This window comes from Salmo salar, chromosome 07 (assembly GCF_965601325.2).
Source record: "Salmo salar chromosome 07, fSalSal1, whole genome shotgun sequence".
NCBI classification, from domain to species: Eukaryota; Metazoa; Chordata; class Actinopteri; order Salmoniformes; family Salmonidae; genus Salmo; species Salmo salar.
The window spans coordinates 5310001-5330000 of NC_138297.1; the positions used below are offsets into that span (position 1 = coordinate 5310001).

The 20000-nt window shown below is 45.6% G+C and overlaps 1 protein-coding gene across 3 annotated transcripts in view; it reads left to right on the forward strand.

Annotated features, from left to right (window-relative positions):
* The window catches only part of LOC106608443 (uncharacterized), a 62148-nt gene extending 42904 nt beyond the window's left edge, over positions 1–19244 (forward strand). For 2 of the 3 annotated variants that reach the window (XM_082977326.1, XM_045721444.2), the window contains exons 14-20: positions 1613–1776; positions 5083–6238; positions 7240–9189; positions 11992–12094; positions 17084–17197; positions 17533–17654; positions 18743–19244. In XM_082977326.1, coding sequence (XP_082833452.1) covers positions 1613–1776; positions 5083–6238; positions 7240–9189; positions 11992–12094; positions 17084–17197; positions 17533–17654; positions 18743–18808 — 3675 coding nt within the window. In that variant the 3' untranslated portion in view covers positions 18809–19244. The remainder of the gene's footprint in view (positions 1–1612; positions 1777–5082; positions 6239–7239; positions 9190–11991; positions 12095–17083; positions 17198–17532; positions 17655–18742) is intronic. The other variant, XM_082977327.1, reaches the window with a different exon arrangement.
* Positions 19245–20000: the final 756 nt, after the last annotated feature.

Below are 20000 nucleotides of genomic sequence, written 5' to 3' on the forward strand. Positions count from 1 at the left end.
CAGGTGTTTTATGTCTTGAAGGACAACAGTCAGGTGTTTTATGTCTTGAAGGACAACAGTCAGGTGTTTTATGTCTTGAAGGACAAGGACAACAGTCAGGTGTTTTAGGTCTTGAAGGACAACAGTCAGGTGTTTTATGTCTTGAAGGACAACAGTCAGGTGTTTTATGTCTTGAAGGACAACAGTCAGGTGTTTTATGTCTTGAAGGACAACAGTCAGGTGTTTTATGTCTTGAAGGACAACAGTCAGGTGTTTTAGGTCTTGAAGGACAACAGTCAGGTGTTTTAGGTCTTGAAGGACAACAGTCAGGTGTTTTTAGGTCTTGAAGGACAAGGACAACAGTCAGGTGTTTTAGGTCTTGAAGGACAACAGTCAGGTGTTTTTATGTCTTGAAGGACAACAGTCAGGTGTTTTATGTCTTGAAGGACAACAGTCAGGTGTTTTTATGTCTTGAAGGACAACAGTCAGGTGTTTTAGGTCTTGAAGGACAACAGTCAGGTGTTTTTATGTCTTGAAGGACAACAGTCAGGTGTTTTAGGTCTTGAAGGACAAGGACAACAGTCAGGTGTTTTAGGTCTTGAAGGACAACAGTCAGGTGTTTTTATGTCTTGAAGGACAACAGTCAGGTGTTTTATGTCTTGAAGGACAACAGTCAGGTGTTTTATGTCTTGAAGGACAAGGACAACAGTCAGGTGTTTTAGGTCTTGAAGGACAACAGTCAGGTGTTTTATGTCTTGAAGGACAACAGTCAGGTGTTTTATGTCTTGAAGGACAACAGTCAGGTGTTTTATGTCTTGAAGGACAACAGTCAGGTGTTTTATGTCTTGAAGGACAACAGTCAGGTGTTTTAGGTCTTGAAGGACAACAGTCAGGTGTTTTAGGTCTTGAAGGACAACAGTCAGGTGTTTTTAGGTCTTGAAGGACAAGGACAACAGTCAGGTGTTTTAGGTCTTGAAGGACAACAGTCAGGTGTTTTTATGTCTTGAAGGACAACAGTCAGGTGTTTTATGTCTTGAAGGACAACAGTCAGGTGTTTTTATGTCTTGAAGGACAACAGTCAGGTGTTTTAGGTCTTGAAGGACAACAGTCAGGTGTTTTTATGTCTTGAAGGACAACAGTCAGGTGTTTTAGGTCTTGAAGGACAAGGACAACAGTCAGGTGTTTTAGGTCTTGAAGGACAACAGTCAGGTGTTTTTATGTCTTGAAGGACAACAGTCAGGTGTTTTTATGTCTTGAAGGACAATAGTCAGGTGTTTTATGTCTTCAAGGACAACAGTCAGGTGTTTTATGTCTTGAAGGACAACAGTCAGGTGTTTTTATGTCTTGAAGGACAACAGTCAGGTGTTTTTATGTCTTGAAGGACAACAGTCAGGTGTTTTATGTCTTGAAGGACAAGGACAACAGTCAGGTGTTTTTATGTCTTGAAGGACAACAGTCAGGTGTTTTTATGTCTTCAAGGACAACAGTCAGGTGTTTTATGTCTTCAAGGACAACAGTCAGGTGTTTTATGTCTTGAAGGACAACAGTCAGGTGTTTTTAGGTCTTGTTTTTTACACACCTGTTGTACACACTCTCATCCTTATACCTCCCTCTTGTCTTCTCTCCCTCTTAGATTTATTTTGAGATGGAGTCGTCCTCGATAGCGATGGCAGTATGTCTTCATTTCCAGAAGTTCCCCTGTGTAGTTCAGAAGAAACCTCTGAAGTTCAACATGCTGGTCAAGGTTAAACACCCGGCTCAGCCGCAGCCCCCAGCCAAGAAGACACCTGTCACCAGGTAAATGTCTACCTCAACCTTTCATTACTTGTCTCTGTATATCTCTACATTACTGTGACCATAAAACCTATTTTATATATGGCTCTTTCTATAGTGTGACAACATTTTAAATTGAAATAGAAGTTCAAACCAAGAAGTCAAATCAATTGAAGCGACATAACAGTAGTGTTGACTGAAAAGTTCAGATTACTTCAATTTATTTTTGCAGGACGGAGCTCATTAGAATAATACCTAGCATGCTTTGCAACTGTACATTTTTACATTTGTGTCTTTCTATAAATAAAAGGGCCAAGGTGTGACATCAGGATCCACATTTCCAAATGGTTTTATATACATTTAAATGTGATTTTCTTGCAGCTTCACATGTAATAAATAGGTCTAGATCGTCACAATGAGACAATGACAACAAAATATTTACTTGTCATTCAAAATGGAGCCAGGTAGCCAGGTCTGTTTGTGCTTTAGTCAACAGTTCAACCATTTATAGCCAATGGAAAAGATCAACAGCATTTCTATATTTTGTAATAGTTTATATAATGATACAACAATATAATACCATTGTTTCTGTCAAGAAAATCATTGACAATGATAATAACCAATAATGCAATTCATATAATCAATAAACCTTCACTCCTGTCCCCCAATGTGCTTGGAGAGGCAGGTGAGGAATGAAGGAAACGAGGGGATAGCTTTTCCTTGAATCCTCACGTCCTCTGTCCTTGCTGCCTCCTCAAAACCCATTGGATAAGAAGGTATTGAAAGGGGGTTGACTTCTCATCCAATGGGTTTTTGAAAGGAAATGAGGAGAGGCTGCGACGACTCAAAGAAATACAATTGAGATTCTCCCAAGGACAGAGGAAGCAAGCATCTGACAGACATTAACATTTTTTTAGACAGTGCCAGGGTAACTGACTGGCCCGAAACAACCCCTACTGCCCAGAGTCTAGACACTTGTGGAGATCTGAGAGGGATTGATGGGTGGTGACATGGTGAGAGCTCCACCTTACCCTCTGATCGGCTTGGTGGAATCTTGTCCGTATTGCTTACACCTGTGCAATGCTTTCAGAGGTTGTTCTGGGTAGCTGGAGACGTACTGCGTTAGCTGTGCACTTGACCAATGACAGGCATTCCCACTTTAACTACACCCACGTATGAAAATCTAAGAATCTAGTCATTTGTTTGTTTTATATGCAGGAACGGGAAAGAAAACAAGCAATTGTAATTATTTATTCAACAAACACAACAACAAAAAGCCAGGGAGTCTCCCGAGTGACGCAGCGATCTAAAGCACTGCGTCGCAGTACTAGAGACGTCACTGCAGACCCGGGTTCGATCCCAGGCTGTTTCACAACCGGCCGTGATCGGGAGTCTCATAGGGCAGCGCACAACTGGCCCAACGTCGTCCAGGTTACGGGGGGGGGGGGGGGGGGGGGAGTGGGGGTTTGGTTGGGGGGACTTAGCTCATTGCGCTCTAGCGACTCCTTGTGGAGGGCTGGGCTCCTACAGGCTCACCTCTGTCATCAGTTGAACATTGTTTCCTCTGACACACGGCTGGCTTCCGGGTTAAGTGGGTGGGTGTTAAGAAGCGTGGTTTTGGCTGGTCATGTTTCGGTGGACGCGTGACTCCTGTTGGGAAGTCGCAGTGATGACACGATATCAAAAAAGGGGGTGAAATACCTTATTTTTTAATATATATATTTGCCAGTTTTCACGTTCGTGATTACATTTTAACTTGGGAAAACAAACGATCAAAACATACACGGACTGCAATCTTACATCCAGGAATCTTGACTTAAAGGGATACTTCAGGATGTTGACAGTGAGGCCCCTTTGTCTACTTCCCCAGAGTCTGATGAACTCATGGATACCATTTTTATGACTCTGCGTGCAGTTTAAAGGAAGTTACTAACTGGCGGTAACACAATGACTTCCAGTCTAACTTCCTTCTTATTGGACTCAGAGACATTAAAATAGATGTGTGTCGTATTAGTGTGTAGGCTACAGACAGAAGTTGGCGGTACAGACTAAAGACAATTCCTGTGACTCTTGGGGGGGGGGGGGGGGGGGGGTTGAGAGAGAGAGAGAGAAGCTTGTCGTTGGCCAATCAGAAGTCAGCCAAGTGGCAATAGGCTACAGTCATAGAGCTTCCTGTTGGTGCAGAAGTTAAGAGATATCTAATCGATGGAGGTAAAGGAGAAGGATAGGCTACAACGACCAAGAGCTAACAGGTAGATTCTGAATGGAGTTGTTTGTAACTGTGTAGGACGAGAAAGAAAACGCTTGCAGACTCAATTAGCTTAGCTAGCTAGCTTAATTAGCGTCTTCCGATTTTGATGCAGTCGAGACAGGTTCTGCGTAATCATTATTGGATGATCAATAACCTAGCTATGGTAGCTGTTAGACTACTATAGCGCGAGTCTGCTTTGGTTGGTTGCTCTCTCATCTCTCCCTCCCTGTTCCCTGTCACTCACTCACTCACTCACTCACTCACTCACTCACTCACTCACTCACTCACTCACTCACTCACTAACTCACTCAGTAGCCTACACACACAGCACGGCACCTGCTAGAGCATATCCTCCCTCTACCTCTCTCCCTCATGCTATCAAATCAAATGTATTTATAAAGCTCTTCTTACATCAGCTGATATCTCAAAGTGCTGTACAGAAACCCAGCCTAAAACCCCCCCAAACAGCAAGCAAATGCTTTATCAGCTCCAGTTCATAAAGTAGGTTAAAAAATGACCTTTCTGGTGTTTTCCTTCACTCGTATTGGATCCGATCAGGTCTATATGGAGGGTGTCCAGTTGTCCTCGGGTCCGTTTGAAACGGGCCTTTTTATATGAAATAGAATAAATTATGCATATCAAAGCCACCAGGGTCTTTTTGGACTTGTGAAGTCCTCTACTAAACACTGTACATATTTCCCTGTTTGATACAACTAGGGGCTCAGAGTTTTACCCTGTTTGATACAACTAGGGGCTCAGAGTTTTTCCCTGTTGGATACAACTAGGGGCTCAGAGTTTTTCCCTGTTTGATACAACTAGGGGCTCAGAGTATTTCCCTGTTGGATACAACTAGGGGCTCAGAGTTTTTCCCTGTTGGATACAACTAGGGGCTCAGAGTTTTTCCCTGTTTGATACAACTAGGTGCTCAGAGTTTTTCCCTGTTGGATACAACTAGGGGCTCAGAGTTTTTCCCTGTTCAGGGAACAACTCCTGTCCATTAAGTTGTACTCTACATTTAGACTTGGATTTGCATGTCAACGTCACTTACTGTAATTTATGTCTAATGTATGTCATTTCAGCACCAAAGCCAAGAAAAAGGCGGTCAAAGGCAAAAAGCCTGTCGCTAAAGGTACGGCAACACCAGTCAAACCTGTTCCTACCGCCGCTACCACCAGTGCCAGTGCTACAGCTACCTCTGCCACTCAGCCTGTGGTTACCGAACAACCGGGAGATGACGTAAGCGGCGTCCAGTCCAGTGACGTCATAGCGATAGACTCCGACGCGACCGCAACAGAACCCAGTCCGGTCGTCATGGACCCCGATGACCTGATGACGACCAACAACGGCCAAAGCCAAACCGTTGCCGTCGCGGCTGTAAAACCGGATAGCGAGAATGGAGAAACCATAGCAACCGCTACCGTTCGCGATGCTACCGGCAATGTTGACGCAAATGATGTCGTTAATCCCGTCGACTCTGACACAGTTGCTGGTTCCGTACCAGCACAAACACCGGTAACATCAGCCTCTGTCCCCGTAGCTCTTCCAGTGTCTGTAAAAGTTGAAGACAAACTGTTAGACTTCACTCCGGTAACTCAGGAGATCCTGAGGGCCTTGGAGGTAGCAGTGCACCAACGCCGCATGGAGAAACTAGCTGAGGAACAAAGACAGGACCAGGGAAAGAAGAGCCAGGACAAGCCTCTATCCGACAAGAAGAGCTCTGTTGCTTGGGAGAAGGAGGAGACCAAGACCCCGGCTGGAGAACTGAACCAGGCCCCAGCTCAACCAGAGAAGAAGACTGGAGAGAAGACAGTGACACCGACACAGACTCAAAAAGATGGGAGAAATAGATCTGCGATTTCCGACGAGAAAAAAAAGCTCCAACCTGAGAAGTCACAGACCGATAAAAAGCCTCCAACCACACCAGCGAAGAAGACCACAACACAGACAGAAGGAGCAAAGAAACCACCTTCAGGCTCTGGACAACCAGAGAAGAACCAGGGGAAGACCCAAGGCTATGGAGGAAGAGGCCGGCGCAGGGACCATTCTTCCCCAGAAAAGAGAGACTCTTCCAGGCATAGAAGCAGGCGGGCGGCCTCCGAGGAGGAGCAGGGTCCTCCGACGTCGAGACACGGCGACTCCTCTAGCTCTTCTTCTGGCTGCTGCAGGAGCAACAGACAGGACGGCAGTCCCGCCAAGAAGAAGGGGAGGAAAGAGGTGGAGGAGGAGAGGAGCAAGGTAAGAAAGGAGGAGGGAGGAGCAGACAGTACGGGAGCCAGGGAGAGAGACAAAGTAAGAGAAGGAGAAAGGGAGGAAAGAGGAGGAGAGGAGCAAGGTAAGAAAGGAGGAGGGAGGAGCAGACAGTACGGGAGCCAGGGAGAGAGACAAAGTAAGAGAAGGAGAAAGGGAGGAAAGAGGAGGAGGAGGAGGAGAGGAGCAAGGTAAGAAAGGAGGAGGGAGGAGAAGACAGTACGGGAGCCAGGGAGAAAGACAAAGTAAGAGAAGGAGAAAGCAGGAGTGATGGGGGATGTAGTTTTTCATATTCAGGTTATATCCTTAAGTTCAGCTGTTGTTAAAAGTCTAAATGAGACGTTAAACATGATTTCTTTCTGTTTCTGAGATTTAATGTTTCTGTTTGTCCCACAGAGCCACCGTAGTAGAACTAGCCAGTCTTATAGGAGTGATTTCATGTTTCTGTTTGTCCCATAGAGCCACCATAGTAGAACTAGCCAGTCCTCTAGGAGTGATTTAATGTTTCTGTTTGTCCCATAGAGCCACCGTAGTAGAACTAGCCAGTCTTCTAGGAGTGATTTAATGTTTCTGTTTGTCCCATAGAGCCACCATAGTAGAACTAGCCAGTCCTCTAGGAGTGATTTAATGTTTCTGTTTCTCCCACAGAGCCACCGTAGTAGAACTAGCCAGTCTTCTAGGAGTGATTTAATGTTTCTGTTTCTCCCACAGAGCCACCGTAGTAGAACTAGCCAGTCTTCTAGGAGTGAGTCTAGAGATAAGGAGGCAGCAGAGAGAAAGGAGAGCATCAGATTTATAAAAGCACACCATTCAAATAGTAATGTACAGAATCCAAACCATTACAATCTGTTATAGCAAGATGTTGGATTTGGTTTTCATTCACACATTGCTGTCTTACATACATCTGATTCAAAGTACAGCACTTCTGTTGAACTTCTGGAAAATAGATTGATTGATTAATTCAATGGATTCATCCTCTCATACCACAGGGTGTTGGCTACGTGGTGGATGAGTTCACGTCCGACGTCAATCCCGGTGACACCAACCCATTCGACCTGGACCAGTTCAACATGGATGAGTTCGTCACCGTGGACGAGGTGGAAGGGGATGAGGCGGACAACACCAACCCACCAGAGCCATCATCTTCATCACCCAATACCCAAGATGGCGCCTATGAAAGGTCGGAACGATCATCCAAACGCAAGAGGGATACCCCTGATACCCCAACTTCTACAGCGAAATATAGCCAGGAGAAAGAGAGACCCCCGTCCAAAAGCACTCCCACCCCCTCCTCTTCTACCTCTACCCCCCCTGGACAGAAGACTCCACGAAAAGCCGCAACAGCCCAAAAAACGCAGGCGGCAAAACCTCAACCACCTGCCACCTCTGGACGCAAGACCAGGTCATCAGCTGCTGTTGTAGCAACGGAAGCCGCAAAACCCCGAGAAACTGTCACTGACGACGACCCCACAGTCGGGATGGAGGCGGATCCTCTTCCCGTGGAGCTTCTGTCTCAGCCAATGGCGGAAGCAGCCGCTGCTCAGTTGGTAGAGGAAGTAGTGGTCACAAAGGGAAGTGACGTGGAAGGTATGGTACTGTCATCCGACCACAAGGTGTCAGTGTTGGACACGGCATTGCCGGCGAACAAGGAAGCAGAAAGTGCTGGGTCAGAGATTGATATGGAGACTAAAGCTGAAAAACCTCCAGAGGTAGACTGGAGCAAGGAGAAGGCCCAGGCTAAAAAAGGTGACTCGATTCTGGGTAGCGAGGCTCAGAATGAAGGCGGTCCACTGGAGCTTGATTTGACTGATCCGTCTACCGCAGCCAAGGAGCAAGATCTTCATATGACCCTAGAACTACAAGAGCATGAGACGGTGTTGGGTCACCAAGTGCTCCAATCACTTGTTGGCAAAGTACCCGAAGAAGAAGAAGAAGAAGATGGAGGTTTACAGATACTCAACAAAACTGTGGATGACACCGTGGTGCCTGCAGCCTCTGAATTTACGGGTTCCCAGGAGCTCCAAACTACTCTAGAGGAACGCCAAGACGAAGAAGAATCTGCTTTCCACATCCTGAACTCTGTAGAAGACGATGAAGACCGGAGATATTCTCTACCCAGAGAGATGGAAGGGTTCCACATCTTGGACTCTGTAGAAGACACTGAAGACCGAAGATATTCTCTACCCAGAGAGATGGAAGGGTTCCACATCCTGGACTCTGTAGAAGACGATGAAGACCGAAGAGATTCTCTACCCAGAGAGATGGAAGGGTTCCACATCTTGGACTCTGTCGATGATCAGGTGGCTATGACAGAAACTCTGGAAAACCATACTACTGAATCTAAGGGAACGTCAAAATCCCAGAAAGAGAGTCACAAAAAGGGTAAGGGTAATATGACACTTCAAAAGAAGGATGGTAAGAAGATACCACAAACCCCTGAGAAGGTACAGACACCCACAGTGGAGTCAGAGAGGGGTGAGGGAGGTACCCACAAAAAGACTAACCTCGTCACCTTGGATGAGGTGAGTGAGGAAGAGGAGAGTTACCCTGACGACGCTGCCGAAGAGGAAGAGCTGATGAAGAAACAGAAACTGGCGAAGGAGAAACGGCGAGAGAGGGAATGGGAGAAGGAGAGAGGGAAGGAGAGGAGGAGTACAGAGCGGGAGAGGAGCAAAGAGAAGGAGCAGGAATGGAAGAGGGGGAAGGGGAGGTTCAGTGCGGATACGGAATGGTTGGTGACTCTGGATGAGATTGGAGGAGATGGGGATGAGAGAGGAGAGGAGGGTGCGAGGGATCAGGAGAGCGGAATAAATGAGGCAGACCTTCAAGAATTGGTCACTCTGGATGAGATCGTTGGCGAGGAAGGAGGGGAGGGTCCTAGCCCGGTGCCACACCCATTCAGCCAGGAGGACGAATCAGGAGACTCCTTCAACACAGAGGTCAGGAAACATCTGCTGCTTTCTTTTTGTCTGCTTGTATCTCACTCTCTCTCACACGTGTATTTGTATTTATTATGGATCCCCATTAGCTGCTGCCTTCCTGCGGTCCAACAAAATTAAGGCAGTTGTACAATTTTTAAAACATTACAATACCTTCATTACAGAATTCACAACACAGTGTGTGCCCTCAGGCCCGTACTCCACTACCACATATCTACAACACAAAATCCATGTTATCGTGTTGCGTCTCCCATAGTCTGTTCTGGACTTGGGGACTGTGAAGAGACCTCTGGTGGCATGTCTGGTGGGCTATGCATGGGTGTCTGAGTGCTAGTCGTTTAAACAGACAGCTCAGTGCTTTCAACATGTCAATACCTCTCATAAATAAAAGTAGTGATCAAATCTATCTCTCCTTTACTTTGAGCCAGGAGAGATGGACGTGCATATTATTAATGTTAGCGCTCTGTGTACATCCAAGGGCCAGCCGTGCTGCTCTGTTCTGAGCCAATTGTAATTTTCCTAATTCCCTCTTTGTGGCACCTGACCACACGACTGAACATTAGTCCAGGTGCGACAAAACTAGGGCCTGTAGGACCTGCCTTGTTGTTAGCATTGTTAAAAATGTAGAGCATCGCTTTATTATGGACAGACTTCTCCCCATCTTAGCTACTGTTCTATCAATATGTTTTGACCATGACAGTTTACAATCTAGGGTTACTCCAAGCAGTTTAGTCACCTCAATTTGCTCAATTTCCACATTATTTATTACAAGATTTAGTTGAGGTTTAGGGTTTAGTGAATGATTTATCCCAAATACAATGCTTTTAGTTTTAGAAATATTTAGGACTAACTTATTTCTTGCCACCAATTCTGAAACTAACTGCAGCTCTTTGTTAAGTGTTGCAGTCATTTCAGTCGCTGTGGTAGCTGACGTGTACAGTGTTGAGTCACCCTCATACATACACACTCTGGCTTTACTCAAAGCCAGTGGCATGTCGTTAGTAAAGATTGAAAAAAGTAAGGGGCCTAGACAGCTACCCTGGGGAATTCCTGATGAAGACAGCTTGTCTGTCAAAACATTGGACATAAATATTTTTTTTGGCATCTGAGCTCCTAGTTTGTGGCTGTAATTTTTTTTAAAGAATTCCTGATTCTACCTGGATTATGTTGGAGACGCTTCCATTAAAGAACACCCTCGGTGTTCTTTTAGACTGGTAACTCTTTATCCACATTATAGCAAGGGGTGTAAAGCCATAACACAGACATTTTTTCCTGCAGCAGACTGATTGATTATGTCAAAAGCCGCACTGAAGTCCAGCAAAACAGCCCCCGCAATCTTTTTTATTATCAATTTCTCTCAGCCAATCATCAGTCATTTGTGTAAGTGCTGTGCTTGTTGAGTGTCCTTCTCTATAAGCGTGCTGAAAGTCTGTTGTCAATTTGTTAACTGTAAAATAGCATTGTATCTGATCAAACACAGTTTTTTTCCAGAAGTTTACTAAGGGTTGGTAACAGGCTGATTGGTCGGCTATTTGAGCCAGTAAAGGGGGCTTTACTATTCTTAGGTAGCGGAATGACTTTCGCTTCCCTCCAGGCCTGAGGGCACACGCTTTCTAGTCGGCTTAAATTGAAGATGTGACAAATAGGAGTGGCAATATCGTCCGCTATTATCCTCAGTAATTTTCCATCCAGATTGTCAGACCCCGGTGGCTTGTCATTGATGATATCAATCAATCAAATGTATTTATAAAGCCATTTTTACATCAGCCGACTCCTAGAGGACTGGCTAGTTCACAAAGTGTTGTACAGAAACCCAGCCTAAAACCCCAAACAGCAAGCAATGCAGGTGTAGAAGCACGGTGGCTAGGAAAAACTCCCTAGAAAGGCCAGAACCTAGGAAGAAACCTAGAGAGAAACCAGGCTCTGAGGGGGGAAAAACTCCCTAGAAAGGCCAGAACCTAGGAAGAAACCTAGAGAGGAACCAGGCTATGAGGGGTGGCCAGTCCTCTTCTGGCTGTGCCGGGTGGAGATTATAACAGCACATGGCCAAGATGTTCAAACGTTCATAAATGACCAGCAGGACCAAATAATAATAACCACAGTGGTTGTAGACAATAATATTTTTCACCTTTTCCACACTCACTTTACAGAATTCAAAAATTACAATTCTTGTCTTTCATAATTTGGTCCGATATACTAATTTGGTCCGATGTGTAGTGTCAGCGGTTTGTTGCTGGCATGTCATGCCTAAATGTGCTAATCTTGCAAATGAAAAAATCATTAAAGTAGTTGGCTAGTCGGTTTTTGAAATGAATGAGCCATCTGATTCAGTGAATGAAGGAGCGGAGTTTGCTTATTTTCCCCCCAAAGTCTTTTATATTTTTAACATCATTCTTTGTCGTTTCTCTTAGTTTCATAGTGTAGTTTCTTATTTTTTTAAATTCAGTTTAGTCACATGATTTCTCAATTTGCAGTACGTTTGCCAAATCGGTTGTGCAGCCAGACTTATTTACCATTCATTTTGCCTCATCCCTCTAAAACATAACATTTTTTTAAATTCCTCATCAATCCACAGGGGATTTAACAGTTTTTACAGTCCATTTTCTTAATGGGTGTTTATTAGTAACTGGAATAAGCAAGATCATAAATACGTCAAGTTCAGCGTCTGGTTCCTCCTCATTACACACCACAGACCTGCAAATATTATTTACATCAACAACATATGAATCACTACAAGACACGTGGTCTCTTCTACGTTTTATTGGACAGGCACACTACCTCTTCTAATCTCTCTCCTATCAGACTATGGTGACCCTGGATGAGGCTGGAGGTGATCATGACATGGAGGAAGAACAGCCCAAGAACTTTCCAGAACCAGTCCAGACCCGGCACACTGACAACACAGGTACAGGTGTCTGTTACAACAGAACCAGCCCAGACCCATCACACTGTGTCTGTTAGATCAGAGAGGCTGTGTGTGTCTGTTAGATCAGAGAGTCTGTGTGTCTGTTAGATCAGAGAGGCTGTGTGTGTCTGTTAGAGCAGAGAGGCTGTGTGTCTGTTAGATCAGAGAGGCTGTGTGTGTCTGTTAGATCAGAGAGGCTGTGTGTGTCTGTTAGATCAGAGAGGCTGTGTGTGTCTGTTAGATCAGAGAGGCTGTGTGTGTCTGTTAGATCAGAGAGGCTGTGTGTGTCTGTTAGATCAGAGAGGCTGTGTGTGTCTGTTAGAGCAGAGAGGCTGTGTGTGTCTGTTAGATCAGAGAGGCTGTGTGTCTGTTAGATCAGAGAGGCTGTGTGTCTGTTAGATCAGAGAGGCTGTGTGTCTGTTAGATCAGAGAGGCTGTGTGTGTCTGTTAGATCAGAGAGGCTGTGTGTGTCTGTTAGATCAGAGAGGCTGTGTGTGTCTGTTAGAGCAGAGAGGCTGTGTGTGTCTGTTAGAGCAGAGAGGCTGTGTGTGTCTGTTAGATCAGAGAGGCTGTGTGTGTCTGTTAGATCAGAGAGGCTGTGTGTGTCTGTTAGATCAGAGAGGCTGTGTGTGTCTGTTAGAGCAGAGAGGCTGTGTGTCTGTGATGCGCTGGTTGACTCATAACCCGCTGTCCCTGTGGTTATATCCGTGCATTAAATAGTGTGTGGGTGAAGGGTTTAGGGTGTTTAAATAGTGTGTGGGTGAAGGGTTTAGGGGCATTAAATAGTGTGTGGGTGAAGGGTTTAGAGTGTTTAAATAGTGTGTGGGTGAAGGGTTTAGGGGCAGTAAATAGTGTGTGGGTGAAGGGTTTAGGGGCAGTAAATAGTGTGTGGGTGAAGGGTTTAGAGTGTTTAAATAGTGTGTGGGTGAAGGGTTTAGAGTGTTTAAATAGTGTGTGGGTGAAGGGTTTAGAGTGTTTAAATAGTGTGTGGGTGAAGGGTTTAGGGTCAGTAAATAGTGTGTGGGTGAAGGGTTTAGGGGCAGTAAATAGTGTGTGGGTGAAGGGTTTAGAGGCAGTAAATAGTGTGTGGGTGAAGGGTTTAGGGGCAGTAAATAGTGTGTGGGTGAAGGGTTTAGAGGCAGTAAATAGTGTGTGGGTGAAGGGTTTAGAGTGTTTAAATAGTGTGTGGGTGAAGGGTTTAGAGGCAGTAAATAGTGTGTGGGTGAAGGGTTTAGGGTGTTTAAATAGTGTGTGGGTGAAGGGTTTAGGGGCATTAAATAGTGTGTGGGTGAAGGGTTTAGAGGCAGTAAATAGTGTGTGGGTGAAGGGTTTAGAGGCAGTAAATAGTGTGTGGGTGAAGGGTTTAGGGGCAGTAAATAGTGTGTGGGTGAAGGGTTTAGAGTGTTTAAATAGTGTGTGGGTGAAGGGTTTAGGGTCAGTAAATAGTGTGTGGGTGAAGGGTTTAGGGGCAGTAAATAGTGTGTGGGTGAAGGGTTTAGAGGCAGTAAATAGTGTGTGGGTGAAGGGTTTAGGGGCAGTAAATAGTGTGTGGGTGAAGGGTTTAGGGGCAGTAAATAGTGTGTGGGTGAAGGGTTTAGGGGCAGTAAATAGTGTGTGGGTGAAGGGTTTAGAGGCAGTAAATAGTGTGTGGGTGAAGGGTTTAGGGGCATTAAATAGTGTGTGGGTGAAGGGTTTAGAGGCAGTAAATAGTGTGTGGGTGAAGGGTTTAGAGGCAGTAAATAGTGTGTGGGTGAAGGGTTTAGGGGCAGTAAATAGTGTGTGGGTGAAGGGTTTAGAGGCAGTAAATAGTGTGTGGGTGAAGGGTTTAGGGTCAGTAAATAGTGTGTGGGTGAAGGGTTTAGGGTCAGTAAATAGTGTGTGGGTGAAGGGTTTAGGGTCAGTAAATAGTGTGTGGGTGAAGGGTTTAGGGTCAGTAAATAGTGTGTGGGTGAAGGGTTTAGGGTCAGTAAATAGTGTGTGGGTGAAGGGTTTAGGGTCAGTAAATAGTGTGTGGGTGAAGGGTTTAGGGGCAGTAAATAGTGTGTGGGTGAAGGGTTTAGGGGCAGTAAATAGTGTGTGGGTGAAGGGTTTAGAGGCAGTAAACAGTGTGTGGGTGAAGGGTTTAGGGTCAGTAAATAGTGTGTGGGTGAAGGGTTTAGGGTCAGTAAATAGTGTGTGGGTGAAGGGTTTAGGGTGTTATAATGACATCCCATAATGATACTCCATAACGACATTCCATAATGATACTCCATAATGACATCCCATAATGATACTCCATAACGACATCCCATAATGATACTCCATAATGACATCCCATAATGATACTCCATAACGACATTCCATAATGACATCCCATAATGACATCCCATAATGATACTCCATAACGACATCCCATAATGATACTCCATAATGACATCCCATAATGATACTCCATAACGACATTCCATAATGATACTCCATAATGACATCCCATAATGATACTCCATAACGACATCCCATAATGATACTCCATAATGACATCCCATAATGATACTCCATAACGACATTCCATAATGATACTCCATAATGACATCCCATAATGATACTCCATAACGACATCCCATAATGACATCCCATAACGACATCCCATAATGACATCCCATAACGACATCCCATAACGACATCCCATAACGACATCCCATAATGATACTCCATAACGGCATCCCATAATGATACTCCATAACGACATCCCATAATGATACTCCATAACGACATCCCATAACGACATCCCATAATGATACTCCATAATGACATCCCATAATGATACTCCATAACGACATCCCATAATGATACTCCATAACGACATCCCATAACGACATCCCATAACGACATCCCATAACGACATCCCATAATGATACTCCATAACGACATCCCATAATGACATCCCGATACTCCATAATGACAAAACGAAAAGAGGTTTTTAGACATTTTTGCTTCAGAAATCCCTTATTTACATAAGTATTCAGACCCTTTGCTATGAGACTCTAAATTGAGTTCAGGTGCATCCTGTTTGCATTGATCATCCTTGAGATGTTTCTACAACTTGATTAGAGTCCACCTGTGGTCAATTCAATTGATTGGACATGATTTGGAAAATGGCACACACCTGTCTATATAAGGTCCCACAGTTGACAGTGCACGTCAGAGCAAAAACCAAGCCATGAGGTGGAAGGAATTGTCCGCAGAGCGCCAAGACAGGATTGTGTCAAGGTACAGATCTGGGGAAGGGGACCAAAACATTTCTGCAGCATTGAAGGTCCCCAAGAACACTTTGGCCTCCATCATTCTTAAATGGAAGAAGTTTGGAACCACCAAGACTCTTCCTAGAGCTGGCCATCTGGAGAGAAGGGCCTTGGTCAGGGAGGTGACCAAAAACCCGATGGTCACTCTGACAGAGCTCCAGAGTTCCTCTGTGGAGGTGGGAGAACCTTCCAGAAGGACAACCATCTCTGCAGCACTCCACCAATCAGGCCTTTATGGTAGAGTGGCCAGATGGAAGCCACTCCTCAGGGAAAAGCACATGACAGCCCACTTGGAGTTTGTCAAAAGGCCCCCGAAAGACTATCAGACCATGAGAAACAAGATTCTCTGGTCTGATGAAACCAAGATTGAACTCTTGGGCCTGAATGCCAAGCGTCGCGCCTGGAGGAAACCTGGCACCATCCCTACGGTGAAGCATGGTGGTGACAGCAACATGCTGTGGGGATGTTTTTCAGCTGCAGGGACTGGGAGACTAGTCAGGATCAAGGGAAAGATGAACGGAGCAAAGTACAGAGAGATCCTTGATGAAAACCTGCTCCAGAGTGCTCAGGACCTCAGACTGGGGCGAAGGTTCACCTCCCAACAGGACAACGACCCTGAACACACAGCCAAGACAACGCAGGAGTGGCTTCGGGACAAGTCTCTGAATGTCCTTGAGAGGCCCAGCCAGAGCCCGGACTTGAACCCGATCGAACATCTCTGGAGAGACCTGAAAATAGCTGTGCAGCGACGCTCCCCCATCCAACCTGACAGAGATTGAGAGGATCTGCAGAGAAGAATGGGAGAAACTCCCCAAATACAGGTGTGCCAAGCTTGTAGCGTCCTACCCAAGAAGACTCAAGGCTGTAATCGCTGCCAAAGGTGCTTCAACAAAGTACTGAGTAAAGGGTCTGAATACTTATGGAAATGTGATATTTCAGTGTTTTATTTTTAATACATTTGCAAAAATTTCTAGAAACATGTTTTTGCTTTGGCATTATGGGGTATTGTGATCTCGTTATGGGGTATTGTGATGTCATTATGGGGTATTGTGATGTCATTATGGGGTATTGTGATCTCGTTATGGGGTATTGTGATGTCATTATGGGGTATTGTGATGTCATTATGGGGTATTGTGATGTCATTATGGGGTATTGTGATGTCATTATGGGGTATTGTGATCTCGTTATGGGGTATTGTGATGTCATTATGGGGTAATTGTGATGTCATTATGGGGTATTGTGATGCTCGTTATGGGGTATTGTGATGTCATTATAGGGGTATTGTGATCTCGTTATGGGGTATTGTGATGTCATTATGGGGTATTGTGATGTCATTATGGGGTATTGTGTGTAGATGGTTGAGGGAAAAAAAATAATTTTAGAAGAAGGCTCTAATGTTACAAAATGTGAAAAAAGTTGAGGGGTCTGAATACTTTCCGAATGCACTGTATCTGAATTTAGACACTATTATTTCAGCTTATTATAATTAACAATGGTGTTATGATCTGAGTAATGATTTTAAATTAAACCATTTCTCTCCCTCTCCCTCCCGCTCTCTGTGTCTCTCTCTACCCCTCTCTGTTTCTCTCTCTACCCCTCTCGTTCTCTCGGTCTTCCTCTCTCCCTCCCTCTCTCCGTTTCTCTCCCTCTCCCTCCCTTTCTTGTTCTCTCTGTCTTCCTCTCTCTCCCTCCCTCCCTCTCTCTCTAGAAGACAGTAAACAGAGACGGGACGAAGAGGAGCCTGAATCAAAGCGTTGTCGTTCAGAGTCTCCTCTGATCACAGACTTCAAACTGCCTCCCTTCACCCATGACAGCCCTATAGGTGACGCACACAAACAAATGCTGGCATACACACACACCGCCACTTCTAAGATATCTGCTTTAGCTTATCTCTCCCCCCTCATCCCTCTCTCTCTCTCTCTCTCTCTTCTCTCTCTCTCTCTCCTCTCTTCTCTCCTCTCTCTCTCTCTCCTCTCTCTCCCTCCTCTCTCTCTCTCCCTCCTCTCTCTCTTTCTCCCTCCTCTCTCTCTTTCTCTCTCTCCTCTCTCTCCTCCTCTCTCTCTCTCCCTTTCTCTCTCTCTCTCTTTCTCTCGCCTCTCTCTCTCTCCTCTCTCTCTTTCTCCCTCCTCTCTCTCTCTCTCTCCTCTCTCTCTCCAGGCCAGGACTTTGGGGTTCGTAAGGCAGGTTTCTTCTGTAAGCTGTGTTCTCTGTTCTACGGAAGTGACGACACAACCAAGAAGACCCACTGCAGCAGTCTACAACACTATCAGAACATGCAGGTATAAACATCATTATGTCAGGCATTCAGCCAGTCAGTCAGTGTTACTAGACTAGGGGTCTGTGGAGGTACTGCAGGATAAACACATTATTTGCATATACCTACAGTATGTATGGTCCACATTACAGTATGTAGGTATAGAATATCTTATTTCTAATGATGACAACTATATTTCTCAGCTCCTAACATCGACTCACTGGAGTATCTGAGAAAGGCTGAAAAACCGCTTGCGAGTACCGTTCATCCTGAAAAGGCTACTGTTAGTTTCTGTCTAGTATTCTGGGAATTATTTCACTAAAGATAATTGACAAATGACTTCCCTTCTGTCTTTACATCTCTCCCTCACTCTCTCCTCTCTCCCCCCTCTCTCCCTTCACTCTCTCCCTCCCTCTCTCCCCCCTCTCTCCGCCCTCTCTCCCCCCTTTCTCCCTCCCTCTCTCCCCCCTCTCTCCCTTCCCTCTCACTCTCCCCCTCTCCCTTCTGATATCTCTCTCTCCTTTCTCCTATCCCTCCCTCTCTCTCTCTCTCTCCCTTCCCCTCTCCCTCTCTCTCTCTCTCTCCCTTCCCCTCTCCCTCTCTCTCTCCCTTCCCCTCTCCCTCTCTCTCTCCCTTCCCCTCTCCCTTCCCTCTCTCCCTTCACCTATCCCTCTCTCCCTTCCTCCCTCCCCCTCCCTCCCCCTATCTCTCTCTCCCTTCTCCTATCCCTCTCTCACTTTCTCTCCCTTCCTCTCTCCCCCTCCCTCCCCCTCTCCCTCTCTCCCTTCTCCTATCCCTCCCTCCCCCTCTCTCTCTCTCCCTTCTCCTATCCCTCCCTCTCTCTCCCTCCCTCCCTCTCTCTCTCTCTCTCTCTCTCTCCCTTCTCCTCTCCCTTTCTCCCTTCCTCTCTCCCCCTCCCTCTCTCTCTCTCTCTCCCTTCTCCTCTCCCTCTCTCCCTTCCTCTCTCCCCCTCCCTCCCTCCCCCTCTCCCTCCCTCCCTCTCTCCCTTCCCTCTCTCTCTCTCCCTTCCCATCTCCTTCCCTCTCTCCCTTCCCCTATCGCTCTCTCCCTTTCTCTCTCCCTTCTCCTCTCCCTCTCTCCCTTCCTGTCCAGAAACATTACCTGAAGCATCAGAAGCAACAAGCTGGAGGTTCTAGCCAAGGCTCTGCCTCCAAGTGACCCCTGACCTCACCCCTGGGTGTGTCCAAAATGTGACCATTTCCCCTATGACCCCCGTTAGTACTCTGGTTGAAAGTAGTGCACTATGTAGAGAAAAGGGTGCCATTTGGGACACTTTTCCACCAGAGAACTGAATGTGTTCTGGTCCAAAGTAGTCCACTAACTCTGTCCCATATCAATAAATCAATTTATTTTGGTTTTGTGCATCTGAAACGACAGCCCATTGCGTTATATAGGGCACTACTATATAGGGTAATAGAGTGACATTTGATATTTTCAGAGTAAGAGTACTGGTCTAGGATCAGGTCTCTCCCATGTTCATATTGTCTTATTCATTATGATTTAAAAGGTACAACTGATCCTACATCAGCCATCCCTGACAGAGATTTTACTTTCATTTTATTTGTCTGTTTGCTTTTTCTTTGGGGGGGGGGGGGGGGGGGGGGGGGATTTGAATATCATTAAACTGTTTTAATTTATCCAGAGAAACTCAGTCATCAGAGACCAGACACAATGTATGTGTAAGGAGAAAGTAATACATTCATTTTTATTACGAACACTGTGTTATCTGGTGAATGGCTTGATGTCCAGTTTGAATCCGTACCTGCAGAGTGAAGAGGATTCTGGGTCGTATTCATTAGTGGAAAAAGTAGCCCAAATGTCATACTGTATTAAAAGTAAAGAGAACGTCACCCAGTAAAATATTACTTGAGTAAAAATCTAAAAGTATTTGGTTTTAAATATACATAAGTAAATGTATTTGCTGAAATATACTTAACTATCAAAAGTAAATGTATAAAGCCTTTCAAATTCCTAACATTAAGCAAAACAAATTCACGGGAGACTCACTCCAACAGTCAGACATCATTTATTTATAGTCCACCCCCCTGTTGTTACCCAGCCTCCTCCTCTATAGTCCACCTCCCTGTTGTTACCCAGCCTCCTCCTCTATAGTCCACCCCCCTGTTGTTACCCAGCCTCCTCCTCTATAGTCCACCCCCCTGTTGTTACCCAGCCTCCTCCTCTATAGTCCACCCCCCTGTTGTTACCCAGCCTCCTCCTCTATAGTCCACCCCCCTGTTGTTACCCAGCCTCCTCCTCTATAGTCCACCCCCCTGTTGTTACCCAGCCTCCTCCTCTATAGTCCACCCCCCTGTTGTTACCCAGCCTCCTCCTCTATAGTCCACCCCCC